At 34.6% G+C, this 22159-nt stretch overlaps 1 protein-coding gene across 1 annotated transcript; it reads left to right on the top strand.

Moving 5' to 3' along the window:
* On the top strand, window positions 10849–13194 carry LOC18599125. The gene is made up of 4 exons (XM_007028952.2): window positions 10849–11395; window positions 11624–11694; window positions 12174–12241; window positions 12344–13194. Exons 1-4 carry the CDS (start codon window positions 11102–11104, stop codon window positions 13039–13041), a joined length of 1131 nt encoding a protein of 376 aa, XP_007029014.1. The 5' UTR covers window positions 10849–11101; the 3' UTR covers window positions 13042–13194.

The raw sequence follows: 22159 nt of genomic DNA, 5'->3' as shown, positions 1-22159 counted from the left end.
CTGAAATCACTAGACCAAATAATTGACATGACATCTGATTCCTTGGACGCAATGGAAATTTCTTGGTAGCTTTTCCCTTCTTTTTCCGCAATCCGAGGGAGGTGGAGAGGTTTCTGTATGCTTATCCTTTGAATTCTTGTAATTATGACTCTTTTTTCACTGTCTTATAGAGCAAGGAAAATGGAAATCAAATTTTGAACAACAAAATAGGATTATGAAAATGACGGTAAGATTTTAATTTAACCAAAGTTTGATCAAAGGTAAAGGAAAGTGTTGCTTGTGTATCTGTAAAATCTTCCATGATCTTATTTGTAATCCTGGAATGCCTTACGTGCCATTTGCGCATTGAAGGACCTCGAAAGGAGTCCTGTGCTAGAACCAAAGTGAGAAGCCAACCTCGTAAACAACTCATTTCATGATAGGAAATGCAAGTAGTCTCAGCTACGTGATTCTTTGAACGTGGAAAATATATAGCAATATGATTCCTTGATGACGAGAGAGTTGATGAAATGTATATTTCAAATGACCAGCAGATACCATTATTCCCCTGAACACGTGCTCATGCATATTCAAGTTTAAATGAGCTGCTGCGTGCGAGTGCATAATCCCCTATTCAGAGAGTAATCCTCCATTCTCCTAGATTAAAAGAAAAAAGCTTTAATAGACTGCTTCATATTATCACAATTAAGCTGGCTAGCTGCTGTGAGACAGAGAGTGCCCCTGTTCTTCCTTGAGACACCACTGTCGAAAGTCACAGAAAAAGGGGACAAGGTAATATGATTGTTGCACTAATAATTCCCACAAAAGCCCGTGCCATGTCCCTCAAAAAGAATTGCAGTCAGCACTTGAGCAGTCAGTGGGAAAGGACCCAAGTGTATGTTTGGTAAGAGTGGTTGGTACTTTACAACAAACTTTGAACTGAAGGGCTCGCTTGACTATCATTGGCTATCAGCTGGTTTAATGCACATCCAAGTTGTGGGAATATGCTGTTTTTTGAAGCAAGTGAGATTAATGAATCTCATGGCAGGCAGGGCAAGGATAAAATATGATAAATGGTCAGGCTTTAGCACCGAATCTTGATTAACGAAAAGAGTAACAGTCTCTGATTTGTATCCAGCTAGCCATGAATATTGAGGCAAACTGCATGTTTACAACTAGTAAATTAATCGTGTTTACACCTGCAACTGCACTGGTTTGAACTTGCTAAACTTGCCTTACGCGTTCTTAGTGAGAGAATTGTTCAAATCCGGTTGACAAGACACAAGCTAATGCTCCGTGCTTTTAACCGAATGAAGCTTCCTCCTGGTTGGTACAGATGGTCATCCTATCTTCTTTTCTGATAAAGCATATCCTGCTTGAAGCTTTGAATGTCGATATTAAGTTATAGATAGATACATACACATATCTTGAGATTTACGATTCATATCAATATATTATAGTAGCAATTACCAGGATTATATATATATATATATAGGTCTTGCAGATAAACAAATAAATGCAAAGGGAAAATACCTAATTTCATCATCTAACTTTACTTATAATTAAGTGAAAATCCATATTTCCACTTGTATATAGATAAATTTACTTAGGACAGGGGAAAGTAAATATAATATCATGGAGGCATTTAAGTGAGTAATTGTTGAATTAAAGAACTATAGTGTATATATATTTTAAAGGGGTTCAACCTTTTGATCCATTTGTTTGACAAGCGGGCTCGTTTTCTTGCCAGGCTTGCGTTCCATTCCATTGTATGCCTTCGAGTCTCTATCCCTTTCATCTTATTCCCTTCATCCAGTGTAAGCATAAATAGTATTATTCATTATAGAAGAAATGAAAAAAAAGGAAAAAACCAGCACTCATCAAATCATTATCCAATAAAATTAGTTGTCCGTTTATTTTTGTAATTGCGCAATCAACTACAGCGATAATCACTTTTTCAAAGGTCTTTATAATTAAAAAGGTTTTCACTCCAAAAAGATAAAAAAGGTTTATTGACCAGGTTGAAGCTTGATAGCTATGGATGCAATTAACACATCAATAATAGGATATAGAAAGTAACCTTTAACTTATTTTTGCAGCTATAGGAAACCACTAGGAGAGATCATTGTAATTTTTTAAAGCCCTTTTGGAATGTTTTTATGATGTCCAAAACTAAAAGTCAAATTGCATATAAATTAGTTTCAATTAAAGGTATATTCTTTCTATTTTTTAATATATTTTAAAATTAAAATTATATTATACATTAATAAAATAATTTAATCAAATCATATTAAATTTAAATATTTAGACTTAAATTAAAATAAATTAAGTTTGTAAATTTGAACAAGTAACTCGACATTGAGCACCTCTACTATTAGCAAAAGATAATCTTTATTAATTTTACCCAAGTACCCAATTAATGATGACAGCAACTTTTTGCTGCCTGACTTCTTGTTTAATTATTATTTTTGTTTTTTTAACGCAATTCAGTGAAACAAAAATTGGAGGAAACAATTTTTCTAAGAATTATGTTAAGGGGAATTAATTTCTTACATATGGGCTTCTAAACCTCATGCCCGAGGGCCAAGACACGGATTTGTAGGATACTCTCCAATCCCCACGTAGTAAAATACCAATGAGCCAGGCAAGCTTAAATTTCATGGGATTCACTTCAATATTGCTATCATTACATTCATTATAATTCCAAAATAATTTTTTGGGATACTTTTTTTTTTTTGAAGTGAATTTTCTGGGATACTTAATAAGCTTATACTTGATCAAATGCGATATTTGAATGTTGTGGTAGTCAAAATTATAATAAATTAATCTTAATAAAATATCATGAATTCTATCAAAGTGCACTTGAACTTTATAAAAAATTTATATGTACGAATTACGATTATTAAAATTGTTTTACAATTAGATACAATTAATATCGATCATCATTTTATGACAGTTTAGACTTTTATTCAGATTACATATTATCTTTTTTTATTTAATTACTAGTATCACTAGAAATGATACGGTTTTGATAGTATAATTAACTACTAAGCAACCAATTTATGGTGACATAAAGGAACTTCAAGTAAAGAATAGTTCCTAAATTTTATATATTTTTGGTACAATGTTTGAAAAAAATCCTTAAACTATTCAAAAAAAATTCAAATAAGTTATTTTTTTACAACATAAAATCAAGCTTATGTATTTTTATTTTGACCCTTATGACTGATAATTAATTAATTATCATTAATCAAAATATCATTTATCATTTTATATCTATTGACATTAACATAATAATAACATTGAGGGTGAAAAGTTACACATGACTATGTCAAAAGGTCATATCAATATATCATGTCATTGTTTATTATGATAAAGCAACATGTCACATGACATAAAATAACAAATAACATTTTAACTAATTACAATAGTTACTCAACCATTAATTATAAAAATTTATATGATTCAAAATAAACGTATAAAAACTTAATTGAATATAATAAAATAATAAAAATTTATTTGATTTTTTAAAATAGTTTAACAATTTTTTTTAGATATTATACCTATAGTTTTTAGTTTTACTTTGAAGTTATTTTCAACTTTGTAATATATGACCTTTGACATCATCAGAAGAAAAAAGTACTAGCAAAAACCTTCAAAACACAGCGACATTAATATAATCATTCATCCCAACAGTAGGTAGAGAACAAAACCAGCCTAGGCAACACATCTTTTCTTTGGTTAACAATGAGAATAATGAATATAATTATAGATGTTACTGTATTGGGAATACGGATGTCTTGTATGTGGTTGAGACTGAGCTATTCTATTCCTCTCACCTTCTGCAGTGTTTTCTGAATCATGCCTCCTCACTTCCAATATTTTCTTGTAGAGATGGTTTTTCATTTTATTTCCAGCTTTTGCAAGGCCATCAACTAAGTTGTTAGCTTTCCCTCATATCACGGGGCAAAGGTGATCTCCTTGGTTTCTAGCTTGAGAGACTCAAGGCTATTAGAGATAGCCTTCATACGTCAAGGTGCAGTTCCATGGTTAATAGCCCAGCATACGGCATATTTTTGGAATCACCTTCGACAACAAGAGATTGTTGGATGGAGCAATGGGTCGAAAGGAATAAAGAAATGCCTACATTGACAGCGAGGGACTCTGCAAAGTTAGAGTCTTCAATACCATCGGAGAAGGAGAAAATTGCTTCAAAAATGGCTTTTTAAAGTCAACTTTGAATAGAATTCCTTTCTGTCGGTTTTTCGTAACAGAGTCAATGAACTCATTAGCTATTAAAGCATAATCGAGGCTATGCCTACCCCTGACAAAAGCAAATTGGTGTTCGCCTGTTACTGTACCGATAACCATTCTAAGCTTGCTGGCCAGGACTTTCACCAAGATTTTGTAGGCGCTCCCACAAGGCCAATAGGTCTAAATTGGGAAAAGGGGAAGGCCCCGTTACACTTCAATAAGAGGGTGGTGATGGAAGAATTGATGTTCCTATTAAAGACACTACTGGTGTAGAGGTGATCGAAAAAGTCAATAATGTTACCTTTAATGGACGACCAAAGTTTTTTTTAGGAGTCAATATTGAACTTGTCAAGACCCGAGGCTTTCCATTTCTCCTCCTCCCTGAAGGTGGATTCCAACATTGTGTTCTGGCTATGGCTGATCTGTGGAACGTCATAGTTCAAAGCTTTGAGTCTTAGAGTATGGCCCTTTGTATACAAATGCTTGAAGTGGCTAACAACTTTTATTTTGAATGCCTTTCGATTTGTCGAGGATGGCGCAGTTGGAGGAGATATGGATAAAATTCCTTCTTCTTTGGTCGGATGCAGTGAGATAGAAGAATTTCAATAACAACATTAGATCATATGTTCAAGAAATAGGAAGATTGTGCTTTTATAAGCAAATAATGTTACTTTAGTCAAAGTTGATACTTTCAAATGAGAATCTCTTCATTTCCATAATTTATGAAAGTGACAGTAAATAACTATTAGAAATCATTGATATTGTGATACAAGATGAGTACTGTTTCCAATTAAATATGCATGAAAAACGGATGCTGTATAATTAAAGGTCAACAAATAAATTCAACTCTTACAAATAATAGAAAATATGTTTTAGGAGTTTTTATACCTCAGTCACTTATCGAGTTATGAATGTGAAGTTTTGTGAGTTTATTGCAATATTCATGTTCTATATTTCATATTCTAGTATTATAAAATTATGTTAAAACCTTATAAATATAAAACCATGACATATAAGATTTGGATGAATCTTACATAATTTTTAATTATAATTAATTAATTGTAATCGAATAATTATAGTTAAATTGTTTTTACAGAGAGTTTGACTGGATTGAACTAATAAATTAACCAATGATATCTAACTAGTGATGACCCCACAAAGGCAGGCCGGCAGTGGCAGGCCCATCAGACCGCACTGTTGGCTTGGTTGCAAAGATCTAAAGATAGAATTTTCTCCTTACTACAAAACAAACCAATCCCTTGGCCTAAACTTCTCTCCACTGGCAGCGTCGGTAGCCAGTTACCCAAATGGATGACCTGAGTGCAAGCTCAGCCACACGTGCTTGACCTTTTCCAACCTGACCCCAACCGCTCCTGCGTTTCTTTACTGTTTCTTCATGACCAAAGCATGGTGCAACAGCTAAAATTAAAAAGACAGAAACAGAAAGAAATTCTAAAAGGTAAAATGGAAGAAAATTCCTGTAAAATTCTCTATTTTCACTCAATTTTGTTTAAAATCTTGAGCTAGCTGTTTGATCCTTTATCATGAAGGCTAGCAAATTAATGGATTGGGAATAGTGGTTTTAATTTTTGGAGACTTTAAGCTTTGGAGCATAATGGTTTTTTTATCGCAGCCATCTTGCAAAGTCTTTAAGGATGGCTCAGCCAAACGATGGGGACGAAAAAGAAAGGAAAAGAAAACGACAGGAAAGTTTCTTTAATTATGAGTTATGAGGCTAAGAGCTGCACTCTCCAATGGCGTGCAAAAGGCGCACGTTAGCACATAGCAATAATTTAGTAGACCAAGTCTTATGATTGGTTTCTGTTTCAAGGACTTGGAACAAACGAAAAGTAAAAAAAAAAACTGAAAGTGGCATTTCCGCATTGGCAGTAGTAGTAATGTTTATCTGCTTTCATTTACCCTAGAAATAAGGATATATATTCTTTGGGTTTCCCTTTCTTCATTTAACTCAAATTTTGGCTCCACGCTCAGGCGGTGCACATTAGCACGTGAAGATGGTCCCCATCTATGATACTAACTTTTTTTTTTTTCTTTTTGCATAATGTGCAACCCATTATTCATCTTTGCCATTGGTGCAACCATGACCTCCTTTTCTTTTCCTGGTCCAGTTGTTGGATGTGAATACAAATGAGGTAGTGCGGCTAGCTCCTCCTTCATCTGTTTCTTAGAAAAGGGAGCAGGCTTGGCTGTGGGAAGATGAATATGTTGCCACACAGAGAGGATAATAAAGCCAAAAGAGAAGCAGATAAAGACTAATTTGAAACTGAGAGAGTAAGAAGGAGAAATCGTTCATTATAATATCAACAAAATGAATTAAACTGCAAATTTATCCAAATGGAGATGGAGAGGTAATCTGACATATACTAACCATGAAACAGATTTTAAGGACAGGAAAACTCAGGAAAATATGACAAAGTGTTTAGAACCATGACAGATAGGTTAATGTAAAAGTATCGGGTAACAATTACTTTGAAGGGATAGGAAGAGAAGAACATGAGTTCATGAAATAATAAAGCTGCAGATACTCAGGAGAAAGGAATAATAAGACTGAATCAGCAAAACTTGCAACTTGCAATTAACAGAATTTCATCAAAGTTTCGCAATAGTATGGTGCAGTTCAAAGGGCTTGGTTAAGAGACTATGATACTTGCCTTTGCTTCTTCTGGTTCAGTAAAGAGCGTGAAGTTTTGAGTTTGTTCATGTCATAAAAGCTAGTGCAACTGCAGAGGAGGGGAGGAGACTAACAGAAGATGAGAAAGTCGGTGCCCAAACAAGGCATGACCAGGAAGAAGACGAAGGCTAGCCTATGTTTAACATTATGAGATATCCAGCATGAGTAATTAACTCTGCGGGAAGATTTAGGTGGGAAGATGAGTTGGAGCTTTGCCATGAATGAGACCCGAGTTGAAGAGTTCTATGTGATTGTAGTAAATGCGGGCAAGAAAGGAATGAATTTTATCTAGCTAGATAGGCTCCTTATACCAACTGGACCACAATAACTCAATAGGAGTACAAGAAAAAGATTTGTTTTAGTTTCAGCATCACATAAATGGAGCTAAAGCATCCATTTTCTACGCCTTTTAGTACTTCCAGCTCAAGCAGACAGATCCTGGTTTTCCTTTTTACCTAGGTACATTACAACCCCGAATTCAAGAAACCTGATCTTCCAATTAATCTTTAGACCAATTCTGCAAACCACAAGATTAAAAGCTTACCCATACTGAATTATACATAGGCTAGCTGAAGTGGTTAATTATCTCATCATTTGTATTATGCATGAATATATATAGATGGAGATCCTATACTACTTAAAGACAGTAGTGTTCACAGTTGTGAGGGAAATTCTTGCAATGCATCCATGTGTGCATAAGTGTAAATAAATTAAGACATTCATTCTTTGTTAGGAGAATCAAAATTTCAATCTAATCAATCAGCAGTTATTCTGCTATTCACCATAGGAATTTAACTGGAGACAGTCAATTGGAATGAAAAGCAAAGATGTAGCTGACTTGACATTTTTGTTGAATTTGGGCAACAAAACGTATGTTCATTGCTTGAAAAATAACATGGTGGACCGCCACTCCCTTTGATGTGCTAATTATGTCTTTACATTAGTTGGAATCTAGTTTCAAACCAGTTCAGAAAAACAGATACTTCCATGAACATTGGCGCAACGTAAGCTCTCAGCGAAATCAGGATAATGAATTATAGATAGTCAAGAACTGGACACCCAACATTCAAGCTTGAGGCTCCAATTTCTAAAGCATGCAACATTAGCTGATGAATGAAGGGGCCGGTGAGGCTGAAGAATTACAACTTCCTGTTCCATCTCCCACCTATTAGCTTGCATTAGAATTTTCTTCTACATCAGTCCAAATATGATAATAAAAATTCAGTTTTCTGTACTTTTTAAAAGGCTGGCTCTTAGTAATTAGCTAAACAAGTCCAGTTAGGCAAACTTGTCAATACGATCTAAGTGTAGGAAGAAGATTCTTCACTAAAAATTCCAGTTCATGTGGGTCCATGAGTATGACGGGCACGTCCTACATCCTTAATAGCAAGGGCCAACCAATTTATACTATTAGGGTTTTTAATCATTTGTTTATTATCTTATCATGAATGGTTAATTTGGAATTGGTTCCGTACACAATACATACACATATATGGGAATTTTATACAGAATTAGATGTTTACATTGTTTTAAACATGCAGGGTCTAAACCATAAGTTTAAATAATGCTTAATTAAGCAGCATTAGCACTTTTCTATTTTTTTTTATATTATTTACATACGCTGTCATTATTTTTATTTTATGAATTTCGAATCATTTTAACATAATCTTTGATTAACAAAGTTTGTGTCATGGTTAAGATTGTAGGTTTGACTTTATGGTGATTAGACACGTTGGGCTGAGCTGATATATGTAGCTTTAATTGGGCCGATGCAGGAAATACAAAAATATGTGCCAAATTGCTTAAGCATCCGGAATTTACAGAAAGAAACTTTAAACTCCTACTAAGGATGCGCAGGGCTTAATTCCTAATCTGTTGGTCATTTATCATGTTTTAAATTGACTTATAAACCCTTCTCCAACTAGAAATGGAATACAATAGCTCAACTTAGAACTTGCAAAGAGATAGAAATTATATATATTGGAGATAATAGTCTTTTTTACTTTAAAAAAAATGAAGAGAAAAATTCAATAGGAAACGTACGTAGAAGGCTTTGGTTACTAAAAATTATAGTGTCACCGACTCAAGCAATAACTTTATAGATTAATATAGGTATATTTTCCGTTTTGGGGGCTCTAATTAATATTATCTAGCTGGACATTGTACAATATTAGTTCACTATTCAACACTCTTGAAAGACATTGATGAAGTGTTAAAGGCTTCTAGCTACATAGCTAGCCAAATTCAAAGCGAATATGCTAGGCATATAGAATGCTGTGCGAGCCATGAATTATTAGATGAAACGGAGCTTTGGGATTTCGGGGATGTATTATGGAGTTTTGGAATTCAATTGCAAACTCCCAAGAATAAAAAGAGCAATGGCCATTGTATTCAATTGAACAATTTTAAATTACTGTGCTTTAGTCCTAATTAATCCTTTTTTATCTTATGTAAGTCACAATTTTAGTTCTTTAAACATCGTTTTCATTCACCAGAATCGTCCAAAAACACTTACCTATCCTAAGAAAAGTCGAAAACAACAAGTCATTACTCAATTTATTCTAGGTTCTAATGTCCACCAACTTTCTTGGGTTGAACTGTAGTTTAAATACATTGCTTTTATATTACGAGGAATTTGGATTTCAGAGAATTGGACAAAAAAAAAAAAGAACCATGGGGTTAAAATGATATAGGGAGTTTTTTAAATTTTAATTTAGATGTCAAATAAGTCCCTAATTTTGAATGTTTCCAAATTCAATCTCAACTCTGAGGTTCATGTTATCTTCATCTTCTTGGACAAGTTTTTTAGCCTTATGAGACTTAATTTCAATGCCAAGGTTTTAAGCTTATTACTTATATATCCCTAAAAGTGGAGTTCCATCTTTTTATTTTTTGTCAAAAGTAAAACTTGTTACTAGTAAATAAAAGTCATCATCGGTCATATGATTTCAATATGACGATCCTAGCCTTATATTTATTGGCCTAATACATTATATACCCTTAAAAGATATAGAATGTGACTAATTTTGGTGCATTTTAATGAGTGTCATAGGTTCACACTGTTTACTTGTGACTAATTTTGTTGCTATCAAATGAGGTAAATATTTTGTGAATTTTTAAGAGTAAACAATGGTCTTTTCTCGCCTTGTTTCGTCAAGAATGTTCAATATATATTAAAAATATTTATTTATTTGATATTTGATAATAAAATTTTAATTATTAAATATATGTTAAAAATATAATATTCTATTTTTATTTTTCATTTGAGTGTCACGTCAATTTTAAAAAGATAAGTAACGCCATGGTTAATGATATTAATTAATAATTAATTATAAATATTTATTTAATTAAAAAATAAAAATATATAAATTTGATTGAATTTAGTAAAAGAATAGAAAATTTTTAAAATTTTTATAAATAGTTTAAGATTTTTTTTTAAATATTGTTTTTTCAACAAGTAATTTATGTTAATTTAACAAAAAAAAAAAACAAAACTAGAAAACGGGAGTTAAAATGAGAAAGAAAAAAGAAAAGGGCAGAGGGAGGGGGCATCATCAGAGTCGTTGCTGTTAGAGAGGAGAAGAGGAGGGACCCACCAATCTCATCTAAAAAGTATAAACGATAAAACTACCCACTCCCATCATTTTGTATTCACCTCCGATTCCACCCTGGCACCCCTTCCCTCTCCCTCCTCTTCCCCATCCGTACCCTGTCCCCTTCACCTTCTCCTGATTCCTCCACCGCCTACCTTCTCAACCGGTCACTCCCTTGGCCCCCAATGCACGTGACCCCCACGTGCACTCTCCCTCTCCCTGCTGTGGTGCAACAAATAAAGTTAGAGAGAGAGAGAGAGAAATAAAGAAACTTGATATTATTATAATTATTAGTATTATTTTTATTAGTAATTGTTATTAAGGAAAAAAAAAAAAAAAACCATTTCTTGGTCTTGGTGTTGTTATTGTAGTATTTGGGTTTTGCACTTTCTTTGTTTTCCTTCTTTCTTTTATTGGTCTCACAGCAAAATCTGACCCCTCTTTTTTGAAAGATCATTTCCTTCTTCTCCTTGTTGTTTTTCTTTGTTTTTTGTTTGGTTTCTTCGGGCTCTTCTGTTTGGGTTTCTTTGTTCTTTTATTTCTTCTCTGAGAGGAAGTGAAAGGAAAATCTTATCTTGCATCGATGAGGATCAGGAAAAGACAGGTTCCGCTACCTTTCTCTTCTATTTCACCAGTACCTCTTCCATCAGATCCCAACTTTAACCGGCCTCCGGTGGTGCAACTCCCGCTACAGCAGCAGCAGCCTCCTTTACCCACTCCTCGCTTTGATCTTCGCCCGTCGTCTGATCGTCCTAATCACCCGATCGGACAACTACAAACCCAAGGCCGTGATTCATCTGCTTTTCCTGCTGGAACAACAACACATGGAGAAGACAACAACAACAACAAGAAGCCGAAGAAGAAAGAAGATTACTTGGTTAGTTCAATGATTCAATCCCAACAAATAGAAATAAACCTTTTTTTGTTTTCATTTTTATCACAGTTTTAAGGTTGTTAATAATAGTGCACCAGTGTTCAATGTAATAAAAAGAAGCATCTTGTTGAAATTTTTTTACTTCGATTAATTTGCACCCATGATAGTTGCATTAGGTAAAAAAATACAAGCCTAGCTTAGTGGGATCCTTTTGTATTGTCTTTTTTGTAGGTTTTGAAGCAAGGAGGAGGAGGAGAAGAGGAGGAAAGGGGAGGAGAAGGGGAGAAGAGTAATGATACCAGGTAAGAAAGGAAGGCTAAAAAGGTTAAAAATGAAAACCAATGTTCTTCTCTTCTTTCATGAAATCTTGTAGTAAAAAGGTGAAAAAGAAGGGGTCTAAATACTGATCTTGAGTTTTTAACCAACAACAAAAGAAAAAGAAACATACTAGTAAATTAAAAATAATACTGTAAGTGGAAATACTGTTTTAGGTGTTTTTATATCATCTTTGGCTAGCCACCATACCTTCCCATCTAATCTCATCTTAGGTGTAAGTCTCTCTCTCTCTGTCTCTCTCTCTCTTTTTCCTTCAATTTTGGTTAACTAATATATGTCCATGCGGTGCACGTTAGCATGGGATGCTGGTCCCCGTCCCAACGAATGTTGTTTTACATCTTGCTCTAGTTTGCACTTATTTCATTTATTTATGTTTTTTTTTTCTCTGGCTGTAAAAATTTTTGTTTGTGGTTGTGAATCTTCTGGGTTTGGTTTGGTTTTCTAGGGAGAAAAGTGTTTTGGGTGCAGAACTAGGCTCTGGGTTTCCTCCACAATCAAGTTCTTCTCATCAAGGTAAGAATTATTTGCATAAAAAAAGAAAAATGAAAATCTCTAGTGTTTGATAGTATTGAAGGTGTTGCTCTTTTTCTCGTTGTTTGATTGCACCAAATGAAGCTCTTGGGAGATGGGGTGAGGGAGAGAAGGCATTTCCTTTGAAGAAGAGGAGAGGGAGCTTCGAAAGAAGAGGGAATTACGATGATGATACGATAATGGAGAAAGATAATAATAAGAAGGTGACCAACATCAACAAGATGAAGACTAAGATGAACAAAAAATTTGTGCAGCAGCAAAACGATAATCATGAACAAGAAGAGAAAGAGATCAAAGACAGTACTGCTAGTGTTGATAGTAATCCTAGTAGTGCAAAAAAGAGAGGTAGAGGTGGTGCACTCATGGAAGGGTCACGGTGCAGTCGAGTTAATGGAAGGGGATGGAGATGTTGTCAACAAACCCTCGTTGGTTACTCTCTTTGTGAGCATCATTTGGGTAAAGGTAGGCTGAGGAGCATGACCAGTGTTCGCAGCCGATCTTTAGCTGGTAGTAATGCTGCAAAGAAGGAGGAGCAGCAACCTAATAATGATCATCATCAGCCATTATCGAACTCTTCACCATCTCAACAATTGCAAGCAAAGCAAACAAAGTGTGAATTGCTTGGTGAAAGTGGTGAAAATGGGAATGAACAAGAGGAGGATCAGAAACCATTGATGATGACGAAGAAGAAAGTGAAGCTTGGGATGGTTAAAGCTCGATCAATAAGCAGTTTGCTGGGCCAAAACGACAATGCAATTGCAGTAGCTGATGATAATAACTAGCAGAGAGTGTAGAAAAGAAAAAAAAAAAAATTAAGGTTTGAGGTTACATTACTTATATTATAATACCTGGTGCAACTCTTTCCAGCTTCATTTCTGTTTGAGATTCTTGATGAACGGATGCTTGATAAAGTGTTTTTAGTTATCGTTTTCTTCCTCTTTGCTTTTTTAGTGCCTTTATTTTATGAATGATGGGCTTAATATTAAAGAAACAGATTGGGGTTTTTCCAATTAATTGCAGGGTTATCTGGTCGAAATGTATACTTTAACAACTAATATTGTAATATGTGGGGAGCCACCCCAGGAGACCCTAAGCTTAAATAGTTGCTGTAGTTCTTTTGACCAAGGAAAAGTGCGTGGAAATCCAGCCGTGCAAATGGCTGCACAACATAAGCTCTGAAAATTCTTGATCAAGGAAGAAAAACGGAATCTGACAAGAAAGAAATTATTTGAATCTATGTTTAGAGTTATTGACTTCTGCTTACAAAATGGAATTGTGAAATGTCTATTGAATCTGACAGGATTGTACATTACTATTAATAAGCAATTAAGCTTATCTAAAATCTTATTTCTTACTTTTATTATTTTTTCCCTTTTTATAATTAAGCTGGCCTAGGATAGGAATTAGAAATAGAGGCCTTTTCTTTGGAGGTTAAATATATATATATATATATATATATATATTATAACTATCACTAAGCTATATATTGCATGCATCAAAATTGTGTTTTTTATATTTTGATAAAAAGATTTTGTGCTATGACAATTATATCTGCAAAATAATATAATGTACTGTATCTTCGAGGGTGATCTTATTTCCTCTGCATGTTTGATTTTTTTTGTCAAAAATTTCATATATAATGTGAATAGTTAAACAAAATTCACATGTAAATAAATGTGATTAATTTACGTTTAAAGAAAAAAAACTTGGAATTAAGATTAGTTGTGTATTGAAATTAAATCCTCCATAATATTGCACATGATAGACCGAATAAAATTTAAATCTCGCAAAATTCATTACTTGTGCGGTATATCATGATCCTTAATATAGATTCATGATGGAAAACCTGCCATTGATTGGCCTGGCCATATATGTTGAGAACTAATGCCCAACAACAAAAATATTATTTTAGATATGTTGGGAGCAGCCAATGCAGACCCAACTTTTTGGCAAAAATTTTATATAAGACACCCACTGTTGCTAGCAAAAGAAAGTGTAGAATCAATTTCTAAAAGTAGTTGATTGAAATCATTTTACAGGTTTAATTTTGAAAGTGCTGACAGAATCATGCATATCTACTTTTATACAAGTTGGGTTTTCGAGGAGAATGTACATATTCCGGTTTACACCGAGTTATTTTGTTTACCAAATAATCAAGTATATATGTTTGGTATTACATTTTGTTTTTCACAGGCGGGGACGGATTTCGAAATGATAGGAAAGAATCAACCTCGTTAGATTTTAAATTTTTTTTTTTTTACGAGAGATCGAGCTGTACATTGTCCAGATGTTGAGCTGCTTGGCACTTTGGAATGGGTGTCGTATTGTCTCCTTAGCTTAATTATAGATGTTGGGGTGTTTCATGCTTTGCATGGGACAAGCTAAAGCTGATGGTTTAACATACATACGCTATAAGAAACAAGTCAAAAACATTTTTGGTACATTTTCCTGGCGGTAGTTAGGAAATCCTGTCAACTGATTTGATTTGCCAAGGAAAAATAGCGTCTAATTGTGAACAACATTTGATAGTGAACTCGAATGAGAGAATTTCATATCTTGTTGTTGGTATAAGACTTGTAACAATGTATACATCTTGTTGCAAAAAGATAGTTTGGACAATATATAGAAAATGTTCTACATTGCAATAGGTTCCGTAGCAAGATCGTCGTCAAGGATACTCTTGAAAATATTTGAGCTGCATGCAATTTGAGCAGCTCTGTAAAGTCATACAAAAAATATTCTGGTTTAATATATAGACTCTTCTACACCTAAACGTCATAAATGTGTTTATATATGTATTGAATACTCGCCTTTGCGATGAAATCACAACCGGAAAAGAGGGTATTGACCCACAAGAGACAAGGGGAGCATCAGCAAGCACAAGACCAAAGTCCAAAAAAAACCTTACATAAAGCAACCAGGGCCCTCTTGCTTTCCGCCGTATAACAGGGGCATTCTTGCTTATCATAAAGCCTGTATTTGTTATTAGTATATCTATTTTCTTTTTTATTCGGAGCACTGTTATTCTCTACGATATTTATTGTCCCATATTGTACTGGAGTAAATCAACCCTACACTTGTTGTTCTTTTTCAAAAAGTATGCTGATTTATTATATACATGGTATGGTATGTTTCATGATTAATTATGTTTCATTAAGCTCGACTCTTGGTATCAATGCCAAATTAATTAGATTGTCTCTAATCATGATGATTTGGAGTAAGTGCTAAGGTTAAAAACTGGAAGAATATTCTCTACCAGTTTGCCATGTATCATTGGCTCATCTGCTTGCTTCTGGGCCTTCTATGCTTACCAGTCACGCCAACAAATTGTGGAATTTTCCACTTGGGTAGACGTAGTGTTTTATCTTCTCGGGGCTTAATTTGCTCCTAGTCGGTGCTTCCATTTGTGGGTAAAAGTGAATATATATGTGAATGGTAACCAGAGGTTGACTTGAAATTTATTAGCTAAGGTCCTACACCTATCGTTATCATTTATCATGTGTTGAAAGTAATAGTCTGATATAACAACAGGATGCGAAAATTCAAACGCTTCATCCTTGTTTCAAGTAAGTTATGATATTATTTTTTCAGAACATAGCAAGTTTTGACATTAATGTTAAGATAATGGAGCATCAAAATTAATGTGGTTAAATTAATTAATTTGATATTGCTTTGTTAAAATAACCAAACAAAATAATGCTGGGTTTGCTTCGATTTTCATCATCTCAACGAGCAACACAATTAGAGGAAATGAGAAAGCTGAAAGAAATGGGGTAAGCCTTGGGGGTAGAAACTAGAAAAGTAATACTACTAGTATTATTCTTTTACAAATGTTCCATGATGGCTGACTGTCAGTGCTGCAGTTGCGTTCCTGTTGTCTCCTTCTACAGTTTCTACTAATTCTTAGATTCTGCAGAAGAAATAATATAAAGTATGGAATGGTAAGAAAGAATGCATACCATTTTTATTCACCTACTGTTGGATATTGGGGTGACTCCGCTTGTTTCTTCTTTAAAGGCAACTTATTGGCCTGTAAATTTGATTCCAGGATCTCATCCATTCCCAACTCTTTCAGACTACCACTAGCTTACAGCACTTTGTCTTCTCTTCACTCACTTGTACTTGAACAAAGACTGCAACATATATTTCTTTTGTAAGAGTGCATGATTTAGGTAGAAATCTTACATACCAATTGAAATATTTTATTCTTATATTGGAAAAAAAAAGGTGATAAATTGGTATTTTGCATTGAGAAAAACATAATGTAATACTGATACTTGCATGAAATTATCCACTGTTTTTCAACTAAACAAAAGTTTCTGTTTACCTTACTTTAGTAAAAGTATACAATAATATATGGAAATGAAGAGCATACCCCTGCAGTGTGTTCAGTGGATTCATTTCATTCCTTGCTAGTGCAAAGAGCTATCAGAATATAATCTATACCGGAATATGTTCAGCAAATGCTTGGCAAGCTAATTTATGTGGCTCAAACACAACCATATTATTGTTCCTGAGCCTTGGCCATTAAATGTGACAATGAGAGTACTATTCAAAGATGGAGACCTATTTGATTGAGACCATGGCCAATGCCATCTCCACAAACTGGGATTGCCATGCCCCCTTCAATTTCTTTACTCTGAAACCTTAAAAGTAAGAAAAATGCTTTGGTAACTGTAGACCGTACGGAATTCAGCTCTCTCTCTCTCTCCCTATATATATACACTCAACGAGCCTGCAGATCATGGCTACATATACACAAACCTGAAATGGTTATTATTACCGTAATTTTTTCTCCTCAGAGCAGGCTTCATATATACATCCATCTTCAAGCTCCGATTCACAGTTTTTCCAGCTTCCCATATGTTTCACATATCTGAAATTTCTGGCTAACAAACGACCTGTTTGAGCCCTACATGCCCCAGCTGCATGCCATGGTGGGGCAGCCTAACCTAACTAGATTATCAAATCAAAGTTAAGTGACCTATTAATTAGATAATGAAACTAACTGTATACTTTAATGCTACAAATCATAGCCGAAAGGCAAGGATGGGAATGAATCTTTCACGCCTTTTCTTATAAATTATTTCTCATAAAAATAACTACCACGTTTTCTGAATTGTTAATTTATCTGTTTCATGCTTGTTGTGGAGCTAAGGTGCATATATATAATATTATGTAATTTATGAAAACTAATTAACCGCCAACATACAGAAGAAACATATATATAAAAAGAATAGCAGGGTTGTGTTTTGGCCAGGCTGGTGACCAAAAGCACAAAATTTAAACATTTTGTTTGATATATTTCAACGTTAGTTAATGATGATGAAAATCACAATGATTGAATGATTGATAAAAATTTGGGAAGAGGGTGGAGCCAGAGGCTACAAATTAGCTGTCTTATCGAATGTATGGACTATGGGTTCCAAATGTGGTAGTATCTGAATGTCTGTTTAAAGCAGTGGGTGGAGTTAATAAGTACAACGATGGTGGGACTCATCTCCCTCACCCTTACCCTCCACATCCCACTCCCATTTTTTTTTATTTATTCCATACATAATGACAAATTCAAACGTGTATATATATATACTACATGTACATATGTATACAGGCACAAACATGATTACATATATTTAATTTAGTTTTGAAAAATATATGCTATAAGAAAAATAATATATTTTGTCCCTTAAATTTATTCTGTGAATCTAAAAGTGAGAAAGCTTGAATTATTTTCCATTTACTTAGTGTTAATTTTGTAAATATATGTTTCATGATAGAATATATGTGACAAAATATGTATTCGTAATAGTGAATCGGTGATTAAATGGAAAAAAAAAAAATTTTCTTGTCAAAGTTTATGCATCGATAAGCTTGGAATAATTAATATTAGGAGAGACCTTATTAGTCATTCCGTGATTTTAAAAAATGATAATTTTTAAGGAAGGCTATTCCTCGAAATAAGAAGGGAGAATGGCTAAGTTATTCTTCCCAACTAAACGTGCTTTAATAGTAATTACTGCCTTTCAGATTAGCTTAAATCGGACTGTAATCCAAACATTATGCATTAACTAATAACCAAGCCCAACCTAAATCATGCCAACGTGGGCCAGTGGGTAATTTGGCCCATGCCAACTTTACTGATCCGTTTATTTTCTCTCTACATACAATGAGAAAAACAAAGAAACTTGTCTCTGCGCACAAATTGTCTTTATTCTTTTCCTTTAATTAAAATTGGTTTTACTCCATAATACAATTAATTCTAACGTTAACCAAACATTATGTTTTTGAGGCCAAACTTTATAGGTTGAATAAAGTTCAATCAGCCAGTGCTCTTCAAGTTTTTATTTATTTACGTCATCATCATCTATTATTAGGATCCATAATAATCACTTAATCCATAATTCAATATCCTACCACAACCGTGTGTTACTTGGTTCTGAGAAATAGAATTGGGGTCCCAAGCCATTCCACTTCTTTAACTGCTGGTTGGAAGAGAAAAGCTTTGCACAAATGTTTAAGGAGATTTGAAAAGGCACAGAAAATCTTGGTAGTAGAAGAGCGGCAATTTGGCATAGACTAAGGCACACTAAAAACAATATTAAGGCTTGACAAAAGTTAGTTTATGGCGATGTCAATGCAAAGATTAAAGACCTAGAAGTGGAAGTGCATCATATGACCAAGGAAATTCAGCAGCATGGTCATTATGCTGAGAAAAGTAAAGCTCTAGTAAGATTAAAAGGTGAGTTATGAAAGCTTTTGAGAATTGAAGAGCGTTAGTGGCAGCAGAAAGCTCGAGTCAAAAGGTACTTGGAGGGGGATCGCATTACACTGTACTTCCATAATGTTGCCTTTGCGAGAAGATGAGGAAACTACATTGGTAAAATTATTAGCCATGGTCGGACAATTGAGGATCCTACGGAGATCAAGCTTGACATTTCTAAACTCTTTATCAATTCAAGCCGGTTCTTAGACTCAAAATTTTAAATTGTGGGATTGCTAAACTTTCTGACCAGTCCGCAAAATCACTTGAACTTCCTTTCTTTGAGCAAGAGATTTTTGATACTATTAGTAGTTGTGATGGCAGCAAAGCATTGGAACTGGATGACTTCAATTTTAACTTCCTTAAGAGTTAATGGGTGGTCATTAAAGAAGGTGTCATGTGTTTTATGATGGAGTTTCAAAATTCCAAAATTGTTGATAAAGGGATAAATGCCTCTTTCATTACTTTAATCTCGAAGTATGCCAATCCAAGTGGATTAAATGAATATCGCCCCATTAGTTTGATCGGATGACTTTACAAAATTGTGACTAAGGCATTTGCTTTGAGATTGCGAAAAGTTATGGATGAAGTTGCGAGTATCAACCAATTTACCTTTATCCAAGGTAGGCAGCTTGTTGACTGTGCATTCATAGCGAATGAGTTGGTTGATACTATGAAAAAGAATGGTAACGGAGGCATCATTTTCAAAATTGACTTCGAAAAAACATTTGACATTATTGCATGGATCTTTCTTCATCCTGTCATGAAGTCAAAGGGTTTTAGTGACAAATGGCACATGTGAATTATGACATGTATCACTACCGCTTCTACATCTATGCTGGTTAACGGTTCCCCTACAAGAGAGCTTAAGATGGGTAGAGGCCTCCGGTAAGGTTGTCACTTATCTCTCTTTTTATTTAATATTGTGGTTGAAACCTTTAATGCTTGTGTGCACGGAGCAGTTTACAGATAGCTGTTTAAAGGAATAGCCATTAGCTTGGCTGGAGTGTCTGTTTCCCACCTCTAGTATGCAAATAACACGGTAATTCTCTGCTAACCAAATCCTGACTATCTTTTCAATATTAAATGTTTGTTGAAATGTTTTCAAGCTATTTACAAACTCAAATTAAATTTCAGTAAGACCAATATATATGGTGTGGGAGTCCATAAAAGCTTGGCAACCCAGTGGGCTGATTTGATCAAGTGCAAAGTAAGCAGCCTCCCCACCACTTACCTTGGGCTTCCTTTAAGGGTTGTGCTGCTCCACCAGCTTTTGGCAGCCTGTTATTTAGAGATTAGAAGGCAAGTTATCCATGTGGAAAGCTAAGACATTATCCATGGGTGGCAGACTTACTTTGTTAAGGTTAGTTCTAAGTAGTTTGTTGTTATTTTACATGTCTTTATTTCGGATGCCAAAAAAGGTTAAATGTGAAATTGAGAAAATTCAGAAAAGGTTTTTATGGGGAGGGTTGAACTTGGTATGCCGATTGCATTGTGTGAGCTGGGGTTCCATTTGTAATTACCATGAATTAGGGGGTCTTGGGCTGGTAGACATTGAGGTAAAAAACAACGCTGTGTTAAACAAGTGGCTGTGGCGTTACGAGAATGAACCTAAGGGCCTTTGGAGATGTATTGTGGCTGAAAAATTAAGTTTAGATCAAAAGAGTCTAACACCTAATCTCCAAAATAATGTTAGAATATTCAAAATTTGGAGAAACATTGTTAAACCTTTATATGGAGGTGATACTTTTAGTTCTTACATAATTGAGGGTCTTGGTGTGTCCTTAGGTAGTGAGAGTCGAATTAAATTTTGAGATGAGGAATGGATTGATGGATATATCCTTAGATTTGAGTTTTCAAGAATTTATGCCTTGGTGGTAAAAAAAAAATTGGAGAGTTGAGGATTGTGGTATGTGGGATAGGGATGAATGGACTTGGAATGTTGAAGTCAGGAGAAATATCTTTGATCGGGAGAATGAACAATGGAGTGCTTTTATCAGTCCTATTGAGAACCAACCACTCAATAAACATTTCCAAGACAAGTTAATATGGAAGGGCAGCACCAGTGGGGATTACACGGCTAAATCTTTTTGCAAATAAGTTATGCATGCCAATACAACCTATGCCGCCCATTTGAAACTCATATGGTCCGATCTTGCCCCCTTTAAAATCGAGATCTTCTGTTGGTAGCTAGTGTGAGATAGATTAGCTAGTAAGGCAACATTGGTGAGTAAAGGAATCATTAGTGAGCAAGCATCCAATTGCCTGCTTTGCAGTAAGAAAATTGAAATTGTTAACCACCTTTTTGTCTTATGGGATTACACATGGATTCTTTGGCAGCAATGGAGAGCTATGTGGAATATGAGTCGGGTCTCCCACCTGTCGTAACGTGCGGGTCTGAGAACCCGTCCGCCAGACGCGGGCGAAAATTAAAATCTGTTAGGAGTCGCCACCAATTCTTTTTTATCTAGGTGTGATTGGTCCCCTATTAACCCGATTCTTAATCGACGAAGTCCTAAATTATTTTTAGGTCCATCGAAAGAACGATACTGGTTCACGTTTTTTTAGAGATGGGTTCGGGGGTGCGGTTACGCACGGAGAAGGGTTAGCACCTTCGTGACGCCCGTTCTACGAACGGTACCATTTAATCTTAAGTTATCTTAATATAGCATTTTCTTAGTTTAATCCTTATTTTATTAATTAAATTTTATTGAATTGACAGACTGAGTTTTTCACTTGGTTTTACGTATGCATATGATGCAAGCGTAGAATGATGTCGTGACTTGTTTATTTTAAATAATAGAATCGGTAATCTTTTATTGAAAAATCATTCAAAGACCATCCCAACGTTTTGGTGAAGTCTCGAAATTCTCTTCACCTAGAGATATCCCCAGAATAACTCGTCTCTACAAGCTCCTCAGAGAAATCCCATCATCGGGATTCCTGCGCCATTTGCAAAATAAGAGTGGCATGCAATGATAGTATAAAGTGATGGTATCTACATGCGCGCGTTTATTGATTGTTTTAAAAAAAATTTGATTATTTATTATTTATTATTTATTATTTATTATTACTATATACTTTATTTTTTTGGTTTTCTATTCAAATCCATATTTGTTGTTGGTCAATTTTTTTACTTG

This window comes from Theobroma cacao, chromosome 5 (genome assembly GCF_000208745.1).
Source record: "Theobroma cacao cultivar B97-61/B2 chromosome 5, Criollo_cocoa_genome_V2, whole genome shotgun sequence".
In the NCBI taxonomy this organism is placed as follows: Eukaryota; Viridiplantae; Streptophyta; class Magnoliopsida; order Malvales; family Malvaceae; genus Theobroma; species Theobroma cacao.
The sequence above is the reverse complement of the archived record's forward strand: the minus strand, read 5'-3'. Positions and strand labels throughout refer to the sequence as shown.

Excerpts from the sequence above, each read along its gene's own strand:
- LOC18599125 (XM_007028952.2), top strand. The coding sequence starts at position 11,102 with ATGAGGATCAGGAAAAGACAGGTTCCGCTACCTTTCTCTTCTATTTCA. Across the intron at positions 11,396-11,623 it reads AGAAGAAAGAAGATTACTTG|GTTTTGAAGCAAGGAGGAGG; the intron begins GTTAGTTCAATG and ends TCTTTTTTGTAG. Across the intron at positions 11,695-12,173 it reads GAGAAGAGTAATGATACCAG|GGAGAAAAGTGTTTTGGGTG; the intron begins GTAAGAAAGGAA and ends TTGGTTTTCTAG.